General features: G+C 33.0%; 2 protein-coding genes across 3 annotated transcripts; both read right to left on the bottom strand.

The window, feature by feature from the left end:
* Positions 1-21: 21 nt before the first annotated feature.
* LOC148603578 (asparagine synthetase [glutamine-hydrolyzing]-like) lies at positions 22-9,682 on the bottom strand. 2 transcript variants are annotated; one of them, XR_015916306.1, is made up of 11 exons: positions 9,541-9,682; positions 7,760-8,017; positions 7,242-7,479; positions 6,420-6,590; positions 5,929-6,024; positions 4,717-4,844; positions 4,164-4,290; positions 3,303-3,510; positions 2,704-2,941; positions 767-966; positions 290-428 (listed from the first exon to the last, which is right to left on the bottom strand). XR_015916306.1 is itself a non-coding variant. In XM_088551498.1 (10 exons), exons 2-10 carry the CDS (start codon positions 8,006-8,008, stop codon positions 234-236), a joined length of 1,650 nt encoding a protein of 549 aa, XP_088407624.1. In that variant the 5' UTR covers positions 8,009-8,017; positions 9,541-9,682; the 3' UTR covers positions 22-233. The 2 variants fall into 2 exon arrangements, 1 of the variants encoding a protein (XP_088407624.1); XM_088551498.1 differs by lacking the exon at positions 767-966 and having other exon boundaries at positions 22-428.
* A 2,665-nt stretch (positions 9,683-12,347) lies between these two features.
* Positions 12,348-21,532, bottom strand: LOC148603577 (protein LSM12-like). The gene is made up of 5 exons (XM_088552538.1): positions 21,342-21,532; positions 20,033-20,169; positions 16,985-17,094; positions 15,933-16,062; positions 12,348-13,658 (listed from the first exon to the last, which is right to left on the bottom strand). The coding sequence occupies exons 1-5, from the start codon at positions 21,469-21,471 to the stop codon at positions 13,578-13,580; spliced, it is 588 nt and encodes a 195-aa protein (XP_088408664.1). The 5' UTR covers positions 21,472-21,532; the 3' UTR covers positions 12,348-13,577.
* Positions 21,533-23,239: the final 1,707 nt, after the last annotated feature.

Genomic DNA, 23,239 nt, shown 5'->3' with positions numbered 1-23,239 from the left:
TATATGAACAATAAAAGTTAATCATTTTGGTATATATGCATTTGATGATGTAAAATCTCAAACTGTTTTAATAAAGTATTCCAATAAAATCAACATTATATAATAAACAGTGGGATACCTGGCATTTAATCTCTTTAGTCTGCATTTTTTTTTACGGTAAATGTGTTTCATAGGACTGCATCCCATTTTAAAATAAACAATAAAACGACTTTCATACATGTATATATCTCCTTCTACTTGTAGTGTTTTAATGTTCTAGCTGAAGGATCTGTTGTCTGACTCCATTTTGGCATCCAGTAGTATGGTAGCCATTGACCTTGACCTTTATAAAACTTCTCAAATATCTGTCTATAATATAGGGCTTCTTTTGTTCTTGGAGGGTTGGTCTTGTATTGTAAAGCTGCCTTTTCTAAATCTGTTTCATTTATCTATAAATAAGATCATATTTCTAATTTTGATTTGAGAACAAACCTTGTACAGGTTGAAGATAAAACCTCTTTTTTACAAAGAGTATATGCAGTGTAGACTTTTCTCCTATCAGAAAAAAGGATTTCTTTAAACATTTTTATAGACAAAATTGATCAAGTAATTATCTGTACCATCAGAATTAAGAAATAAGTGCCTGATTAGACTTTTTACAGAAATGCAGTGTGATTAAAAGAAATACTACCAATCAGTAAAAAGCCCCAGTTCTTAACATTCTATAGTTATGAAATTCAACATGACCATTTTACCATTAGAAAAGATGCAGTCATTTATCGCTCACCTGACCGAAGGCCATGTGAGCTACTGCCATCACTTGGCATCCGTCATCGTCCGTCGTTGTCATTAATAATTTTTCAAAACTCTTCTCCTCCGAAATTACTTGACCAATTTGAACCATACTTAGTATGAATGTTCCTTGGGGTATTCTGCATAGAACTGGTGTGGGGATTTTTGATCCGTCGAAAAATATGGCGACCGTTACTAAAAATAGAACATAGGGGTCAGACAGTAGTTTTTCGCATATATCTCCAAAGCGGTTAGGTGTAGCTCAATTTTGATGAGGTAAAAGTGTTTAGCATGATGAAATCTATCTGTGGTCAAATTTTCATTTTAATCTGTTCAGCCATGTTGGAGTTATTGCCCTTTTTTGATGTTATTTTGCTATTTTTAATGTTATTTCTTTCAAATATCTTCTCTGACACTACTTGACCAATTGGAACCAAACTTGGTATGAATGTTTCTTGAGTTATCATGCATAGAACTGATGTTGGGATTTTTGATCCGTCGAAAAACATGGCCGCCATTACTTAAAATAGAACGAAGGGGTCAGACAGTAGTTTTTCACATATATCTCCTAAACTGTTAGGTTTAGCAAATTACTACTATAGCTGAAATGACCCTTATCATAAGTCTTCAAAAGTCTTCAGGGATCAAAGTTGTCAGGTGACTCCTTGTAAGAGTTATTGCCCTTGAAAGATGAATTTTTACAGTTTTCAGCCAATATCTATAATAGATAAAAAGAAACTTTCTATCGCTGAAATGATCCTTATGATAGTCCTACCAAAGTCTTCTTGAGTCAAAATTGTTGGACAACTCCTTGATAAATTTATTGCCCTTGAAAGACAAACTTCAACCAGGTGAGCAATTCAGGCTCCTGGGAGCCTCTTGTTACTTATCTTGGATACAAGATTTTCATATTACCTGATCAATAAACAAGATCATGAACTTACAACCATGTCCCATTTGACCCGACTACTTTCACTTTTACAAATTATAAAATCTGGTGTATATTGGAATAAACTCATATGAATTTATCGTAGTTTTTGCCGAAATATGAAACCATAAGGAATGTAACTAATATCTTTATATATTACCTTATACATGTATAAAGAACTTTGGTTCGATTTATGCATGACATAACCTCTTTTTGGTTTATTCTGTGTAAATCAACCAAAGTTAATTGTACAAGGTAATATACACAAATGTATTCAGATATTAGTTACATTCCTAAATGAAGGAATTCTAAATTTATGCAATAAATTTATTTCATTCCACAAAATGCCAAGAATTAATTTTGGTAAGGATTCATACACCTAAATTGACAAGCTCCACGTAGTGGTAGATGTTTGCTTTGTCTCTCACTAACCACTGCAGACAGGCTTTTTGAAATTATTTAATGTTATTTAATTCAAACATCTTGTTTGACAATCAGATAATGTGTAAAATCATTCACTTTTTTCCAAATAGCAAGATTCTTGCATTTTCTGAGAGGGCTGGCTGCAGATGCTGTTATGCTTGCTATTTGAGCCAACAAAATTTTTGACAAAGTTCACATGAAATTCATGTTAAAAAATTTGTTAATTTCATGTGATGTTCACATGAACAATATTTGCCTGTGTAATTAGATCTGATACTTGCTCCCTGTTAATTGATACATCATGTGTGATGTGTGAGTTTGAGATCTAGTTTAAATTAGATTGCCTGTCTATATATTATAGATTTTACAACTTTTTTTTCATTCTTATTCATATTACAGTGAAACCTGTCTAAACAACCCTGGACAAACTGGTACCCTGTGAAAACCAAACATTGCCTGAGTCCCTGTCAATTTCAATTCTTTGTGAACCTGTGTAAACAAACACCTGCCTACAACAAACAAATTTCTCACTTCCATGGAGATTTGGTTTAGACAGATGTGTCTCTGTATATATACATTACCTGTTCATCTATAAAATCTTGCAGAATCTCAAACCATGACCTTGTTTTAGAAGATACCCCATCACTGAATGCTTCTTTGGGTCTCCATAGAATATCTTGAGGGATTAGTCCTACACCATCAAATGCAGATCGAAGTGTGTATTTTTCTATACCCTTCTTTGGTTGCTTGTTTTCATTTGGTAGAGAGAGGTAGTAACTGCTAAATTGATGGTCAAGAAATGGCACACGAATCTCTAAGCTGTAGAAAACATACTATAAAGTTAGGCCAACAACAACTAACTACTTGGTTCTCAGGCCATAGCTTGTCTCTCTTGAAAGTGTTTTATTTCCAATTTTTATCATCATGTCAATAAATTAAAAAGGACATACCTCTTTTATAATATTATCTTGCTATGTTGCAATTTAAAAAAAAAATCACCACTTTATTTGGGTAGTAAAAAAATAATGGTTTTTATAAAAAGTAGCTCCAAAAATCAAGAAATTCCTTATAGTATTGTAATTAAGTTATACAAATATCTGACCAAGTTCATGTGAACAAAATTTCATGCCTAATCATGTGCTAGAGCTATATACAATTACATTAAATAATGAATACATACCTCCATGCTGAGGTAGATCTGTCACCTCTTAGGACATCAAACATGTAGAGGTCTTGACAAAGTCGTCTGCTCTCTGTGTCTGCTTCCTGTGCAGATGGTGCTTTATGGAAGTAGATATATCCCTGAGCTATCTCATCTGATCCTTCTCCAGAAAGAATCACTGTACTATCGGTCTTTTCTTTGATGTACTTGCTCAATAAAAACATACCTGAAAAGTTTTAATTAATTTAGGAGTTAAGATTAGGTGAACAGATAGCTGGACACACCAAGAACTGCCTATAAAAAAATCAAGAGAAATACTTTGTTCTGATTAGTGGAAAAAGATTTTCATTTTTGAATGAACAGAATTAAATGAGGACACACCCACCTTTCGGTGACAGATTGCTCCTGGCCACCATTATGTTTACTTGTTTTTGTAAAACATATAAAAGATGCATATTTTGTTTCAAATTGTTGTGTTCATGGCACCATGCAAGATTTTTGTATATAATAAATCTTATCACTAAATAAATTTCTTGTCATAATTATAACAAGACAAGTTTGAAGTTACATGTACATACATTGTCGTACTAGGTATAACCCACTCATTCCATACAGTGAAAAAATGGAAAGTTCCACGAATCACAAAGATGATATCAGACAGCAAACAAAATCGCTTACAACATATGTCTAGTCCCATCTATATAAAGCCACATACCAAATAGCAACGAAGTTTGAATGGGTGGATGGATGGACAGACAAACAAGGAAAATTTCAATACACCATCCACTTTATTTTTATTACCGCAAATTAGATGTTGCATGTTTTTATTATTGATAAAATGTCACTAAGTTGGAATCCTACTTAACAGTTCCTACTTACCAACAGATGCCCTAATAGTTGTGACGTCATAACTTTCTAAGTGATAGATGACGTCATCCAGAGCTGCTATACCTTCTTCAGGTGTAAATATTACTTCGTGGTGGTCTGTGTCTAGGTATTTGGCAACCTAGAATAGATAAAACTGGATTAATTTGAAGCAATCATCCGGTTTCCAAAATGTCAAAGGCAGTGTTATGTGACCAATGTACATTTATGCGATATTTCAAAAGACTATTTTCAGATTTTTTACAAACTTATCGATGCTCAATCAGCCAATGGGTCCTACTATTTCATTTGTATAACTAATATAGTATTGTTTGTTTGTTGTTGTGTGTGTGTTTTTAAGACAGTCATTTGTTTACTAAATGCATTAGTTATCCAGTATTACATGAAGTTTTACCTGTTTCTCGTGCCTAGTATTTATTGTAAATACATTGAACACTACAGGATGTCCAGTATCTTAAACTTGTGTTTTCTTTAAGCAAGCTTGTTAATGATATTTTTTAATGATAAGTTCAAGAATTGTGCTTTTTTCAAGTCCTACAGCACTTACCTTTCTAGCTGCCAGTAGATCGGGACTGTTTTCCATGCCTATTGCAAATGTCTGTATTTTGTATGGTATATTCAGTTCTTTGGCTTTCTTTACCACTAATGAGGCTACTAAACTGGAGTCAAGTCCTCCTAATGATAATGAAGTAAGGTAAAATAAAAGCTACCATACAACGTAAAGATATAACCATGGATCAAAATAAAGTGAACTGAAATAACCCAAAATTGTAAAGGCATTCAACTAAAATAAAAATTCTCAAAGCTCCAGATTTATCAGTATCAAACAAGATAAGGGTATGCACCTATAGGAGAGTTCGCCAATCTCATTAGTGATGTCATATTCACTAATTTGCATATCATTAAGTGTCAAATTGGTTGGCAAATAAACAACTAAATAAACAATTGACAATTTCATGATTAGAATTCCAATTTTCAAAACTTTATAACTTTGTTATTTTATATCCAATTTTGGTTCTGTAAAATGTTTCATTTAGATAAAATAATTCATATTATGTATGTGAATTTATAACTGTTTTACTTGAAAAAATAAATTTGTAGTGATATTTATATGTAAACCTCTATTTTTGTATAAAATTATAATTAAAATCTTATGTACATATTGTCTAATTACTGAATATTTATTTAAAAATTCCATGGATAAAAAGAATTTTATTTGCAATGTTGGCAACCAAAAAGTAATGATGATTTAAAGCTGATACCCTATGCCACTCAATGGATTTTTTGCCAACAAAAACCAAATCACAGGTAAGTGATGACATCACGAAGAACTCTCCTATATAGAATACAGGCACTTGGGCATGGATGGTTCGACCAATCCTTCGTACTCTGAGTCAATAAATAGGCCTTGAAACTGACATAAATGCGATCAATAAGATTAATGAAATTATTGCAGCTAGCTAGGAGAATGTGGAATTGGTCCGGACCATCTACGTCAATAGTTCCTATTTATAAAATTAATTTTGATCCGACATTTGCTACCAGTTACATATACAAGGACGGACCCAGAGGTTTTTAAAAAAAAAAAAAACGGGTTCAAGGCTAATATTGGCTGATTTCTGCCCGGATTTTGCTCGAATTTAACAAAAAATCCACACTGAACCCCTTCTCATTACATAAAGCAGAGGGCGGTTTCCCAATGAGAAAGTTTAAGACCTTAAGTGCATCAAGTTGTATAAAATTGTACTCGACTATGTACCTGAAAGTAGACAACCTACTCTTCTTTCAGCCATCATCCTCTTGGCAACGGCAGCTTCAAACAATACCCGTATGTTTTCTTCAATTGTTCCTTTCTCTGAAAGAATAAACTACATCATGATGTATATTCATCGGTGTTTAACTATAAATACCCCCATAATTTCAAACGATTAAAGTGTCCACAACTTCAGTTTAAAAGGTCCAATGTTACAACATGTATATGCCTTTTCTAATTTGAAAGCAGGAACGGACCACATAGTTAAGAGGTCTCCTAGCTTATACTAGTAGTGACCATATTGAAGCCCGATTCCCATTTGAAATTTTTTTACCCGTCCCCAGGTGTGTGTATATATATATGCAAGGAAATGTTTTTTCATCGTTAATGGATCTCTGATAATCACGACCGAAGATAAAAGGCCAGTGGATTGATAGATTTTCAATGTAACTTAACTTGATCTCACCATTAAGAATTGAACATTTATGTGAACCTACCTTGAATATCGGCCAGTGTTGAGTAAGCTGGCGGTTCCCCAATTTTATGAAACCTTGACTTCTCTTCGAGTTCCGCCTCTCCCCTCATGTTAAGTCTGTATGTCTCCACGTGACCAGGTGGAAACGGTTCTATATGTTGGGAGAACTCCTCTTTCGAAAGACCTATAAGTCCTGAAGGAAGAATATTTCACAACATTCAGCTCTTAGGTATTCAAACTTATAATACTTCTGATGTATGCATGGTTTTGTTACAGCTTGCGCGGTATACTTTTCAGATGAACCCTGCACACAATACAAGCCCTGTATAGTTCAGAACTTGACTGGAAAAAATATATGAACGGGCTATTTCATAAAAGTTATTTCAAATTGCTGTGTTGATTCATAAACACGAACTTAAGAAAAAATCAATATATTTGACGAAATCTCAATGCAATAGTGGAATACACAATAAAGCCTGCATGCATGTCCCTATTGAGTAATTTTATTCTAAGACTTAGTCTAGTTGCTACTATACTTTTATGTTAAGGAGGAAGACCTAGGGTAAGGGACATAACTCATGAAATCAGTGATGTGTTTGTATCATATTCAGTTTCACCTAAGCCTCTCAAGCTTCGTTTGAAGCAAAATAAAATGAATCCAAGTTAATTCGATGCTAACATAAGATTGATGTAAAATGCTGAATACAAACGTTCCAATGATTTTTAAGAGTTATGTCCCTTACCCTAGGTCTACCTCCTTAAGTACTGGTATTCGGAGTCGGGTGTAAGGTAGCTACACATGGTGCAGCGAAATTTTCGAGTAGTTCGGTTGATGTGTTTTTACCTTTTGCTTCTGAACATAAAGCCAGGAAGCCTTCTTCGTTGTAGAGGCGAAATAACGGTCGTACACCATATGTATCTCTACCAACGAAGACTTTTCTGTTGGCTGTATCTAGAAGACAAAATCCAAATACTCCGTCCAAGTGTTTAGCGGCGAACTCGATTCCTCCATGAGCATACAGATGGATAATTACCTCTCCATCGCACCTTGTTGCACATTCAAAGCCAAACTCTTTTTCTAACTACAAAACATATATGGCTCTAAAACGAGTCGGTTTACTTAAGCGTTAAGTTTCAAAAAGAAAATAATACGTATCTTGCAGTCATATTTACGTGTACATATATGTCTTGTTTTTTTTTTTTTTTATCTTAGTACAGAAATTAAAGTAGACTGAGTAGTATGAATGCACCCCCCTCCCCATTTTTCCATATTCTGCCAAAGCGTAGGCTTAACAGCTTATTGAAGTTGAGTACTAAAAGGTTATCAATATATATGTCTACCTATGAAATAACGTAGCTTACCAGCTCATGATTGTAAATTTCTCCATTATAAATCAACCAGATATGAGGGTGTTTAAATACTCTCATCGGCTGCATGCCCTGTAAATCGTCCATAATGGCCAGTCGATGGAATCCGAGGCAGCATGTTGGAAAGTAATGGATGGTTTCAATTCTGAAAGCATCTGGTCCTCTGTGTGTTATCTTATGAGCTGCGCTGCACTGGGCGCATATGTCGTCTGGACTACCAAATATCGCCCAAATACCACACATGTTGAATTTCTAAAATGACAAATAAACAAAGACATTGTTTGACACTTAGGCAGCTAAGTTACCATAGATTTTCAGGAAAGGCTATGGATTTATTTTTCAGAGACAATCTTCGTATAACAGTTTGGTTCGTATGTTTGTTTGTTTGTTGTTTTTTTTTTTGGTTTGTTTTTTGGTTTGTTTTTGTTTTGTTCGTTCGTTTGTTTGTTTGGTTTTTGTTTTATATGCGACATGATTATAATATTAAATTTCTTCAAATATATGGTTAAAATTATTAAAAAGGTGAGAGGTAAATAAAACTCACATTTTTTTTTCTAAAAAATTTGGAAACATACTTTTTCAAATCCTTATACCCCCCCCCCAAAAAAAAAAAAAAAAAAATAAAATAAAATAAATCAAATAGTTGCTGTCTCGGTGAACTCCTGATCGTAAATGCATCATTCTATTTAGAGAATAGTAATGACTTTATTATTCTGTAATACTGTGAAGTCAGCCTCAAATCTTGACCTACACTTAGAAATCGATGGTAAAGGAAAACTATTGACCAAATTTTACGACAAACGTGATGACTTTTCATTCAGAATTGTCAACTTTCCTTTCATCCGTGGCAACATCCCTTCGGCACCTGCGTATGGAGTGTTCATATCACAACTCATACGTTATGCCAGAGCTTGCCGAAACTACGCAGACTTTTTGTATCGCGCTAGAACTCTAACAAATAGGCTTCTGGAACAGGGTTATGTTGCTACAAGATTGAAGTCATCACTACAGAAGTTCTATGGTCGTCATCATGAACTCATGGATCGTTATGGTGTATCCATCTGCACCATGAGAACTGATTTATTCAACGGGTCATAGTTTTCCTTTCCTCGTTTGTTTACCCCGGACTTTTTATGAGCAACTCGGCGGGTGTTTCTAGAAAAGCAGAGGACACTTACCCTACCGGTGCACCTTGTCCATGCTCCCAGTTTTTAGTGGAGTCCGAGTTGCTCATTTGCTTTTGTTACTTTGTATGTATGATTTTAGGTTCTTTGTTGTATATGTTTGTTTTCCAAGTCTAGTCTTTGTCCCTGGATTACATTCTTTTGATTACCGCTATAACCTTGGTTCCCTTGATTACTCTGAATACATACGATTGGTGTGGTTACAGTGGGTGTGGTATTTCCGATCCGAACCAAAAATTCTGTATATGACATCCCCAGGCAACCCACTCGCGGATTCGTGTTTGGATGCAAAGTGGTATTAGCGTAAAAGCTTCATTTAGCTATAGATTTTGATCATGCAGACATGTATAATCTTACACTTTATCTTTCATCGAGTTCTCTAATGACTGATTTTATAACGAGCTCGGTCGACTGTTTTACACGAGTAATTATTTAATCGAGATGATGCAAGGATCAGACGTAAAATACATATACATTTACGTGCATGTGTAGTACTAACTATCAATATTTTTTTCCAATTTTAAATCTAATAGTTGAAATTAGTTGATTTTGCTTATAAAATTTATTAATAGAACTGCATAACTGACTTACCTTCAAAATCTGTAAACAGCAAATATCTCTGTTATTATAACAGCTAAGCGATATATATTGCTACCAGGTATGATGATGCAACGTCTCGATCACGGTCTAGCCTTGTAAAAACGCATGACCAAGTGTGTATTATGGAAATATGTTTTGCTTTTAAACGCTATATTGTATGTTTGTTATTATATACAGTGTCATGTCACGGTCATTAACCACTATTATTCAATGTCTTTTTTAAACATTAAGTACTCTTTTTGGGATGAAAAACTATGGTTATTATAGAATTTGATCGCGGTCGATTTTTTTTCTAAATTTTGAAAATATAGCATTGTTTTGAATGCATTTAAAAAAAAAATAATCATTGAACTTCCAGCTACTGTGGTAGAATTACAAGAACATTAATGTTAACATTATAGTGTCTGGTTAACAAAAGACAAACGAAAGATCGGCTTATCACAAAGACGATCCCGCGTATGTTGACGTTACATACGGGATTTCTGTACAAATGAACTTATGGAGACATGTCACTTTCAAGCTTCTGCGACCACCAATTCTAGATAGCATTGTGTGTCTAATTTAACCACGACCACACACTTTAATTCTTCCGATTTAGTTATCTTCTTCCATCATGCGTGACCGGAGCTATACTCCAGCTTCTTATAGGGCGGATAGCAGGCTAGGAGTACCGGTAATCAAGTAAGGAACTTGTGAGTAAACAAGAGCATGGTTTTTTTATAGAACAGAGAAGGCAACCTCTACTGGTATAATTTGGGTAGACATCATATAATTTACTTAATTTCAGTTACCCGCTTGTTTCTTATTATTTGTATTTTTTGTGGTTCATTCACACCTATTAATATTTTTTTTCTACTATTTCATTTTCTGAAAAGTTCACTTGTTTAGACAATCCTGTCGAGTTTCATTCATTTATGTTGCACCCTACGTCCTACTAAGAATATCGTCATGCACTCGTTTTTGCAGTAAGTCGGACGGTAAAGCGATGAACATACAAAGGGGAAACACGGTACAAGTCTTCATGCAAAAGCAATACACCAAATATATAAATATTCCCAACAATGCAGGATGAGAAATTTTTTGCATTAAAGTGTAACTGCATGATGAACAAGGAGATTGCAATATAGCCCCAAATTTTTGCCAAACGTTAGTTCAGATTGACCATGCATTTTCAGATACTATATACCCCAACTAGAATGAGGGTATGGCCAATCTGAACTTAAGTTTGCCTCTAAGAATGACTATCTAGTTAGATCAAGTGTGGCAATAATTTAATCTTTGTTTGGGCTCTTCCTTGTATGATCTCTAGTAATTATGTTTACTTCAGTCCATGAGATTCTAACTGGTAACATAAACTAAATTCGGTCATAGACTAGAAGTATAGTGTGTAAGCTTACCAAGAGAATATCTCGTGCTCTAATTTATGTAAGGGGTACGACGGAGGCGAATCAGGGCCACTGTTTGTAATTTTTTTTAATTTTTTTCCAATTGTCGACATGAAAGTTAGAATTATCGACTTTCAATGTTAAAATTATCGATTTAAATGCTGGAAAATCGACCAAAAAATTAAAATCTATTAACGAAGTCGGCGATTTAATAAGAAGTATTTTATTCCTTACATTGAAATATGTGTCCCGCGAAAAGACTTGATGCGTGATTTTTTCTTAAGAGTTGGATGTACATTAAGATAATTCAGATTAAATATGATATCAAAAAAAGATTATAGATATTTCTTGGTTTCATGCTGAAGATAAAAAATATAACTAACGTGAAATGCTTAAATAACATGAATTAGAGTTGAAAACTTCTCGTTTTTAGGAATTTTTTTATTTTCCAAAATTTGTAAGCTCTTATAAATACAGATAAATGTCCAAAATGTCCCGATTTTCACCAATCCTGGTGAAGATTTTTACTTATATAAAGGTACCTAAAAGTGAAATTAGGTTGAAAAGTTGTCGAGATGTACAATGAATTCTCCATTGGATACATGTATAAGGAGGTGAGCCTTCGATTTTGAAGGATGGATTTGGAAGAATTCAAAAATAAATATTTATTAATTCCAATTTTTAAAAAAATCATGTATCAGATCATTTCACTCTGCATGCTTCGCAGTAAGGAATAAAATACTTTTGATTAAATGTGAAATCGAATAAAAGAGTTGACAATTCAAACTTTAAAGTTGATAAATTCCAACATTCAAGATGATAATTCTATAATTGAATTTGATAATTCCGACATTGAATTAAAAAAACTCCACCTTTGAAGTTGACAATTAAAAAAAAATTAAAATAAAAACAGTGGCTCTTATATGCTTTCATATAAATGTAAGAAAAAACCTCCTGTTAGTTTATATCACTTCAGGGTCCTACATAAATCGTATATCTTCATACAATTAAATTAACATATGATACCTAATCTTCTTATAAAATTTCCTCAAAATCTATTGGGCAATTCAAGTCGAGTGGCATTTGAAATGTGAACAGATGAACAACATGTGGAGGATTTCTATATAATCCCTCAAACTTTCTTTGTAGGAGAATAAGTTTTTTTTATTTATTTAAAGACAACAGAAATGTTTAAAACAGAAAAATCAACTTTTTTGTGCTTACAATTATATGCTGCATAATACAGAGGTGTCCCACATGGCACTGCTAACCAGCACCATTGAATGGTATATTTCTAAGCTCAAATTATTATTTAATTCCACAATTTAAGTTCTTACTAATGAAATAGCAATACCTTAATAGATGACAGACAGACAGATGAAGTCCACTTCTGGCCATAATAATAACATTAAGTGGATTTTTATTCTTTTAATTAAGTCTTCCTTCATGGTCACAATACAGGCAGTGATTTTCTCAGTAACTACCATATAATGCTGAGCCTTAGTCAATTTTCTCTTAGTCTCATAGCAAAAATTTGAGAATAAAAATATTAATCAATTTCCATGAGAAACATTATTTCATTATTGTCCTCAGATACCATTAATAGGTGTTGATGTAAAGCACCACTGTGTATTTGTACCTACATGTAGATAGGCTTTAACACAAACTATTATAAAACATTAATTCAGAAGTCATTGGGAAGAAATCACAAAACGCAAGTGACACTTTAATTTTATACAATATTACTTGGGTCTTGACTCCAGTGATCCCCAACATTCACTGCAACCAAAGCAACCAATTTAAATCATCCCAATAACCTCTGAATTATTCAAATAATAGTCGTTTATGATGGCAGATTCTATAACAAAAAGGTGATTAAAGAAATGCACAAAAATACTTTTTCATGAGGATACGATATACACTTCACAAAGTAATGCATTCATAAAATGTTGTAAGACTAAGAGAAAAATATAGCAATATGCACAGCATTTTTAATTTACAATTAACCCACACATATTTCAGAAGACCTCGATTATCAACTTGTTCAGCTGACAGAAGGCCAAAAGCTGGAACAAGTTGACCTCAATGAAGACTGGATAAAACTTGACCCACTTCAAGGTCAAAGGTTAAAGATGAACTTAACCAATATTTAGGTATCAGTTTAAAAGATTTTCAGATCATTACCAAAAATCATGATAGAAAAATAAAAATGAAGTGTTTGTTTATCACTCAATAGCAACATGGTCTTTTGATAAATAAATAAATGAATTGCATAAAAAAAAGATGCAATAAAAATGAACACTTCACAATGTAAAACCATTATTTCTATTAATAACTAATCATTCCTGAAGAGATTAAATTAGTATTTCTATTAAAAAATTTCTACTAAAAAATGTTGATGAAAATTCACCAGTAGAAATGAAATTTTGTTCACTGACAAACAAGTTTATATTAAGGCAATTTCCTCCTTCTTTTTAAAATGGAGGTAACATAAACAAGATTTCATTTAAATGCAAACCGAGTTCAATTAATTTTAAATAGTGCTACAATAAAACCTTGTTCATATTTTTTTTCAAACAAAAATTCAAAACAAATGGATTTTTGTTTGCATATACAAAATTGAGTTATCTCCCTTTTTCATTTTCAAGACTTTAGACTGGTTGCTGTTGGAGACAATGACTTTCTTCTGTCTCTTTGTGCTTCATCTGAAACATGCTTCTGTATCTGCAAACAGAAACAAACAATTCTTTACAACAGTCAGTTGTCTTCTTTTCACTTATACACATACCTTAGTCAGACCTACATATAAGCATTAAAATGTGCAATTACATTCACATGAAAATTCTAACAAGGACCGACTTGAATTCAACAAAAACAAAAAACAAAAACAAAAACAAAAAAAAACATAATCCAAATGCTGTTGATGAAACATTTTTGCATTGGAACTTATTCTAGACTAGTGTGAATTCCATACAACCTCAATCAAAATATTGAAAAACAGACATGAATTTCCAAAGCCAAAAAATAAGCAAAAATTTGCAAAAGTAGCAATAAACATAAATAATAAGCTGTTATCACAGAGATAAGTCTTGTCTGTTCGATACAGTCAATATAATGGTGTGTTTGTTAAATATTATGTTTTGTGTTACTTTCAAATTTTGTATAACCACCACAAAATGCACTAAGCAATAGATGGATGAACACTCAACTAAACTTTTCTGAAAGCCATCACAAAATACCTTGCCACTTCCTGTGGCAGGGTATAAAAAGTGGTCACATAATTACATGTTTGATTACTAAATGTACATAATATGAAATAGGAAAGGAATGAGGAATTGGAATATCTGACAAACTAAAGATGTGAAACACTTCAGGTGGAACATTCTTTTTATAATAACATGTGATTATTATATAAATGACAAAAATTTGACTAGCTGGGGATTAATTTTTATTGCAACACATTGAGATAGTGGGGATTTAAGTGAAGATGCAATTCAAATAAAAATGTTTACATGAACTATAAGAAACCTTAATGTTACACTTTTAACATTAAATTTTCAGTCAACAAACCAAGGCTGAGGGGAGGGTGGTATATGCATAAAACTGGCATGATTTTGCGATGTAATGATGGTAATGCATCTGTACAATAAATAGCATTGATTTAGCATAAAGGGTTCAGGTTGAAATGAACTTGTAAGAAAACTTAACATTAAATTCCTAAGTCAACAGACTATGACTGTGGGGATATATGTGTAAAATTGGCATTAATTTGTGATGCAATGGTGGTAATGCATCTATACACCAAATATCATTGACCTAGCATAAGGGGTTCATATTTAAATAATCTTGTCAGAAAAGTTAAGTTAGTGGATACTGTCACCATCTCTGTTGGAATACAAAACCTAAGTCTTGCCTTCCACGACTTTCTTCGCAGGCGAGACAACAAACAAATACAAAAGGAAAAATAAAATCCACATTTTAAAGTGAATTCCTATTTACATTGAATATGAATTCAATATTCAGCCTGAACTTACCGGAGATGTCATAATGATGTATTCATCTAAACTAAATTGTCTCATGCTAATCAAATGTGCAATGTGTGAACGAGGCCTTAAGGTTCATCATTACATTTCGACAAGTATGGCCTCAATTTCAGCACTTATTTTCCTCTGACTACAGGCAAACCTGTGTATCTAAAAATTGATTAAGGCATAGCACCCCCTCAATGTAAAAAAGTTATATAAATTACTTAAAATTATATAAAATACTGACCTGACTTTTGCAGGTTATTTTTTTTTTAATTCTGCAGAGATTGCAAATATAAAATCACTAGATATGGTCATTTGTAGTTAGCATCACCTACTGTGTATAAGTGGCTATTGTCCTTCTATTGACCAACATGTCAATCAGAATAGAGTTTAACTTTAATACATAGGGAACATCTCAAAACATTATCAAGACTTAGTACATTTTTCCCTCTCTGCAGAGTTAACAAAGGTCAGGCCAGTTTTTGACATAATTTTACATACAATGAATGCAACTTTTTCATATTTAGGGGATGCTATGCCTGAAAATTCTTCTAGATACACAGGTTGTACTGCAGTCCGGGTGAAATTAGTGCCATATTTGTCAATAGGTAATGATGAACCATTACAACTTCTTGCCCGGGGTATTTTTTTCTTGTTTGTCTTTGTCCACAATAAAAGTATATGCTTAATAACTTCCTTGCAAAAAGGTTTCATGATATCAGTAAAGGTTATCTTTCTTGTAAGAATCCAAAAGAAAAACAAAAGATTTAAGTAATAATATTTAAGATGTCATTTGATAAAAACACCTTGTTGTTATAATACATGTTTATAATTTTACACCTGAGTTTTTTATTCCACCCCAGTCAACAGATTTTCTTTTCACACACCCAAATAATTATTTCTTACTTAAAATTTTTAAAAGAATAAAAGACATGTCCATGTACCATCAGAATTTATCTGCATTACTTACTATTTTTCTAACATGGTTAAGAACTTGACTGCCTGACTTTCCCTGGCAATCATCTACACCATATGGAGGTCGTATAGTCACCTCTTCCATCACAACTATATTTTTACCATCCCATCGGGACTCAGACAATCTAGAATATGACAAAAGGTTTTAGAAATGTAGTCTTGAAATAAAGTTTGAAAATTACATGTAAAACTTATTTTTAATGCTTTAGCAGTATTCAAGTACATTGTAGATTACTGCATTGCTCAATTTAGCACTAGTCCTCTGATCTTAGGGTGGTGAAAATTTAAAAAAAAAAAGGGGGGCAGCTCAACCCATGAACTCCCTAGATCTGCCACTACAATGAAGTCCAAAATTTTTTTGCTAATCATTCAGTTGTTAAATTTTTTTTTTGAAATATTGACTTAATACCTGGTCCTTTATTGGCTCTAAATGTGTACAGGGTGAAATTCAAGTCCAGTTTGATTTAACAAGAATAATTTTTAACAAGAGACTTTGTCCTCAGAAATTTGACAGTCGATACAACTTTCACTTGTCTGAAACTTTTATTAGAAGTGGTTGTACATGTTGACTAAATATTTAGTTTTGAGTAAGATCTAAAAGAAAAAACTGTATCACTTCCAATTGTGGCTACTTGGTTTATCGGTGTCATATATTTTCTTGTAACAAATTCAGTCTTCCAAGATTATAATTCATTTTTTTAGGTTTCCATAGGAACACACCAAATGAAAATGAATTTTCTGCCGACAATCAATGTTGCCAACAGGTCAAGTGGGCAAATATTGTCCAACCTGAACTGGCCCAAGTGAAGTTATCTTGCCCTTAATATGATACATGTGTGTAGACAAAAAACAATCCAAAATTAAGCAGGCTCTGTTCAACTTTGACTTGTCCATCATAAAATTTGCTTGCTTCAGGTCAGTGGAAGAGTGCTTATTTCAACCCATTCAGGAATATCTTTCCTTGTCAAAATTTCCCTTTCGCCTGGTGACAGGAAATGGAATCAACACATCACTTATTTTTCCAAAGCTATTTTAAAAAAGTCATACGTTTTAACAATAGCATTAAATACTCTCTGTGCTTCATCAGATACACCAACACCAATGTAGTTTATCCTCTTTCTCTTCTCTTCTTTATTTGTATTCAATCTGTTATTTAACTGTAAAATAAAAATAGTATCAGTAAAAAATTATTCTCAGGAGTCTTAGAATTATAAAATACATTTAGTATGAGTACAAGAAAATTGCATGTATTTCCAAATAAAATAATAAAATATAGAAATTTCCATGTTATTCATTGAAGACCAATGGGTGGCCTTTGGCTGACATTTTCATCCTGTAGGGGTTGTTGTCTCTTGGACATATACATGTACACAATACCTATTCTCATTATATTAAGAATCTAACATTGATGAAAGATCTCCTGGTCTTGCATTTTACAGCAGTGCTTGATTCTTTTCCTCACTTTTAAAATTAGTTTTTTGATTGACTTTCACTAGAATGTCATGCTTTTTTTAAGTACAAGACTTAATAAATAAGTGATGTGATGTTTTACTACACCTTAGATGAGATAAGTTTGATATCTAAAGTGAGTAAAAATAAATAAATAAAAGTTGTGTAATAAAACTGTGAGTTCTAAAATGCATGCATGTCTGTTGATTTTACACATGTACAATGTGCTTTTGATCCATCAAATTCCAAACAGTTTTTGATTTTTGCAATTTCAGAAAACAGTTCACTTCCTTAAAAGAGAAAATCTCTAAACGCTACATTGGAACTGGAACCCTGTTGTGTCATTCACAGTAATTTTTTACCTTACATGAAAAAGTACTTACATATTTCATGTTAAGACTTCTATAAGAATGATCATTGTTACAGTTTACCTGTAGTCTGACCTACATGTACATGTATGTGTAACTTGTGAAAAGACCAAGATGGCTAACTTAATCAAGAAAATTCTATTCTTATTACAGACAATACAAGAACTTGAAAACATGAACCTTATACACATGTACATATTTTTGTATGAAATACAAACATTATAAACGAACATGTGAGCATCTACCAATTTCACGAAGAAATTAAAAATAGAGCACTGCTGGAACCTAAAGAGATATCCCAACATATTGAAACTGAATTGCTCATTTGGTCAAAATTGTCTTTTTAGCTTACTAAAGCTGGACTTTTGACCTTACCAAACTATTGTCACCAGAATCATTTAATCAATAGAGAGCATCTTAGTTATCCACCTGGTGGACAGATCTTAATGAAAATTTCGACATACTTGTAGGTTCGTACTGATCAATCCCCCCTTAAAATTTTGTCAAACCCTTTCAGTTTTTACTAATTTCAACAAATCCTCAATTTTTAGTAGTAGTGGCCATCTTTGAAAAAATTGTTCATCATATCTTAACAAACATTCATGCCACGTTTGGTCACATCTCTTAGTTCACCGTGTACAGGCACACAATTAGGGGTATGGATTTGTGGATACTGGGTATACAATTATTTCATGAAACTCTCTGATTATCAAGCATATGTTACATTGTGTTTCTGGTGGTGAAAGCATTTTATAAAAGGTCAAACATATCAATAATTCAGGGAGGGGTTCAGTGCGAATATAACAAAATGTTTAATTCTCATTCATTTCCCTGTGATTTGTTTCAATGATAATTTATTTATTTTTTAGTGAGCTCACTACACTGATCACAAACAAAAACAAAACAAATTCGGAATTTTAAAAGCTGTCACTAATTGCAAAAATCCAAATACTGCATGTGCGGACTGGGGGTACAATTCTCAGTGCCGATAGAAAGAAGAAATATACCTTAAATATGGCCTAATAAAGAAATTCTATAATAAATCGGCATTTCTGATCAGTTGGTGGGGAGTGCATACACTTTGAAGGGGGCTCTTATTTTCAAGAAATATTGTCATGAATCACTACAGTGATTTTTTTTAGCGCTTGTCATTTTTCATCAATGATGAAAGACTTTTCAGAATGACAAAAATAATCAAGATCGATGAAGTGGTGTCAATAATAGTTCAAATAAATCATTACTGAAACAAATAAAAGCGAAATGAATGAGAATTAAACATTTCATAATGTTCACACTGACTCCCACCCTAAACTATTGATATGTTTGACCTATTATGGAACGCTCTTACCACCAGAAACACAATGTAACATACACTAAGATAATCAAAGATTTCCATGAAATAATTGCTTGTTCAAATAACTATCTCATTTTTAACACCAAGATCTAAAAGTCAACTTTCCTGTGTCCGTACTGTCTCGATTTTGTATTCCCAGTATCTACGTATCCATACCCCAAAATGTGTGCACGTACATGATATTGTTGGAAATGTAAAATTTGGGAAATTAATCCATTTCAAGACCCATAACTCAGTAATCATGGTAATGGCAGCCAAGTTTTTTACCAGATCAAAAATCCCCACAAAGGGTTTGTTAAAAACATCTTTAGAAACATTCGTGCACACTTTGTTTATGATTTGTTGAGTAGCTTCAGAGGAGAAAATGTTTGAAAAAGTTAACAGATGATGACGACTACATGGACAGACTCATTACAAGTGATGACAACAAATTCATTAATTTGCGCTTAAGTTCTTGTCTGGAAACTGTTGGACAACAGACAGATGGACTAACATGCAACTCTTGGGAGGGTATCACATAATATCTTACTACTTTGTGAAGGAGAGATAGAACAATTATTGATGTGCAGGCTTGGCTGATCAATTTTAGTCTACACAGTGGAAGTACATGTATATAGTACATATATATAGTATTATTAATTCCATATATACTACTGAATGGAATGGAAGAGTTTTATCCTATTTTTTTACTTGGCTGGAATCACAGTGGAGAACATGAGTGACTCCACTGTGAAGTGGAGAAATTAGAATTTTGGTTGAGGGTAGTGTACATGTATATAGTTAATTGTGTAATTAATTCTATAACCGAGGCAGAATATTTAAGCATATTATGAAATACATGAACAAATGGATGTAATCTTGATACATGTACCAAGAATGCAACAATGTGTATGTTAATTTACTTACCCAAAAATGAGAACTTACCTTCTGTAAGTTGAGTTTAGATATTTCTGGAAGTGGACCATCTGAGGATTCTTTAATAACTTTGACATCACTACAATAATTTAGATTGATCATTCGAACATCGTGAACATTGTGTTTTCCACTGGCAGCAGATGATTCTAGTCATGATTAAGGATACTGATATCTTACTTGACTATATGTACCTTACAACTTGGAAGCTTTGCTTATTTTTTTCCTGAACATTTATTTTAATCTGATTATTTGCATATATTACATGTACACTATATGTCAAATGTTGGTGAGTCACTTCTAGTACTGACAAACAGCAAATTGTTGTTCCATGATTTCCAAGATCATATGCATTGTGTTCATATGGCTGAGAATTTTTTAGTAAAGGCAGTTCTCATATTAAAGCCAATAAAGGCAGAGATCTACATGTAATGAAATGGGGGTAAACTATAATCTTTCAATACATAAATGTAGCTGGTTATTTAGTTCAGTTGTTGTTATGCGTTTGCAAGTTGAGTGAATTTGAAATAATTCTATCATTCCAATTTGTCATTTAGTCATATTCACTTACTATCGACTGACGGGACCTACAGGGCTTAGTGCTTTCAATAAGAGGAGGCACCAGGCCAATTTCACCATTTCACTAAAATGAAATCACCAGTTAAAATTTGAATTTTGTTACAGAACTTAAACAGAAAAAAATCTGATTTGATTTCACCTGTTCAAATCTTAATTTCTCCTGTTGAAATGAAAGTTACTGAAATCCCTGGACCTAAACTGACTTTACTTTACGGACTTCAACCCAAACTAGTGTCCTATACATATTGCCTCTTAAGATCATGCATGTTTTTCAGCCTGGCACAAACATACTTAGTATTTAAACCTTTTAACCACCCATTTTCCTTTTTCAAACTTCCACCATCATGCATGGATGGGGATGTCTGACGATACCTTGTGTGCTTTAAGGTAGGCACTCATAACAGTTATAGTCCTATTTCTATTACTGACATCTTGTGAAAACCTTTCATCATGTAGGAGTATGGTAAAAACTGCACTCTAACCACAACTGTAATTTTAATACAATGGGTTGTATGACCTTCCTATTCTGTTATAATTTCAAACCTTTGAAAACTGTGCAGACTAAACTATCAACAAGCTAAAATACATCACCAATACAGTATGTGTTTTTTTTTTTTTTTTTATCATGAATTTCTAACAAGGATCAGACATAACAAAACAGCTATGTTTGTTTTTGTGACTGATAGTGATACTGATAGATCCGCGATACATCGTGTAAGGTGATAAAGTTATCTAAGGATACTGATTGCTAGCATTTTGCTGTCAACGTCGAAAGCTAACACTTCTCCTTGAAGTTTTTGATTGTAGCATGTTGTACACGTTACAATACTTCCTATATTGAAGTATTCGCCCTCTTGGGCCATAATCTTCATTTTTCAGCCACCAAGATTTATGGGGTAAATGTTTTTCTCCGGTTTGATTGGCCTAAATCAAGGACTAAACTAAAGCGGAAACAATGACGGATAAAGTATTGATTAATTTCCGTATCATTCCTTCTGCGTTATACATGACAAGTTATTAGGCATCAGTAAATTGAAATCTATCTATTTTGGTAAAGTATATATAAAAAAATTCATGAAGGACTTTTATAGAATCATTATTTCCATTAAAACGTTTCTTTTTAGTATATTTTTGGATTGTTGTAATAAATACAATGTATAACCATAGAGATTTTTTTTTTATAATTCAACCATTGTTCAAAATCAATAAACGTTAAGTGATAAGTGGCTAAGTTTATTTAAATCTGAATGCCAACATAATTTTTTATCACCTCTTCCCACAAATTTGATGACGAATATTCCAAGCTGAAACCTACACGCATAAAAAAGTGTAGCTATAGAAACCATTGCCTAGCAGAACCATCAAGAAAGTACTGCAACAAACCGTGGCAAAAATGAACTCAATAAACTCACTTGTACGACCAAAAGGGGAGTATAGGCATACATTGGTACTCATGTACTCACGGACTCGGGAAAAACACAAATATTTAAATAGAAATAACACAAAGAAGAGCAGTTCGCTAAGTGTTTCACGGCCATACAGCAACAATTAAAGTGTCAAATAAGGCATGATAAACAGACCAAGCTAACATCGGTGTATATAAATGCCTAATGGGCTTGGGTCAACCTTCCCGGCATTTTGTTCATTGAAACGTACTAACAAGTAAATGATATATATACGACACGAATCGATGATATATTTGGTTGATAAATGGAAAATATGTGTAACAACATGAACTTGTTAAAATAAGAACTTTTCTGTGATAAAATATGACTAATCGATTATCGAAATTAATAAATGGCATTTTAATAATAACATTTTTACCAAAAAATCCAAAACATTAAAATACTCCCGGGTCAGAACCGAACCAAAAACCTTCCCTATTAAACTAATGCAGAGTACGACTGTCACACAAGCTGGTCTACGGTTCACGCCATGGTCGTAATAAGCTATACATAACGTTTACTGTTTCAGCGTTTTATATTTTTAGAGAAACTTTTTCACCTAAAAGCACATTATCGACCATCTCATGCTTATAAAAAATGAGTTTTTCTTAAATCAAACTACGCCAAAAAAAAAAAAAAATCATTCACTGTGATCGTTGCAGATGCACTTGTATGGGAATTCTCGACTCAAAATGATCTATTTAGACTAAAAATGTCAAAAATGCATTTTCTACGATTTTTTATGCAAATTTTTGTACTTTTTATCTGTCCAAATTTTCACAGATTTGAATTTTTTGAACCGATAAGAGTATTTTCTAAAGGCTCCGATGAAAATTTCGGACAACTGTCCTCCTTTTGAAATTGTCCCTCCTTAGAGTCAGAAACCTGGGGAAAAAGACCTAGGTGCTTTGTACAAAGCAGTATATGGACGACTGGCAATTAATACGTACCACCCATGCAAAGCTTACCAATACCTGGTATTACCTACAAGACAACCATCTTCAACCTAAGACATGATTATTACAAGTACTAATATTTTTCAAAGGACAGTATATCTACCTGAACAAAGTACAAATCACAAATAGTCTAGACAGTGAAAGCACCACAGTGCACTCCATGCATATAGACGATGAAATGTTTAATTCTGCATCAACTGAAAAATATTTGGAACCTTTGTAAATATTTTGTAATTAAA

The sequence above is a fragment of the Perna viridis genome, chromosome 11 (genome assembly GCF_037379345.1).
Source record: "Perna viridis isolate PV_CMFRI_1.1 ecotype Kerala chromosome 11, ASM3737934v1, whole genome shotgun sequence".
In the NCBI taxonomy this organism is placed as follows: Eukaryota; Metazoa; Mollusca; class Bivalvia; order Mytilida; family Mytilidae; genus Perna; species Perna viridis.
The sequence above is the reverse complement of the archived record's forward strand: the minus strand, read 5'-3'. Positions and strand labels throughout refer to the sequence as shown.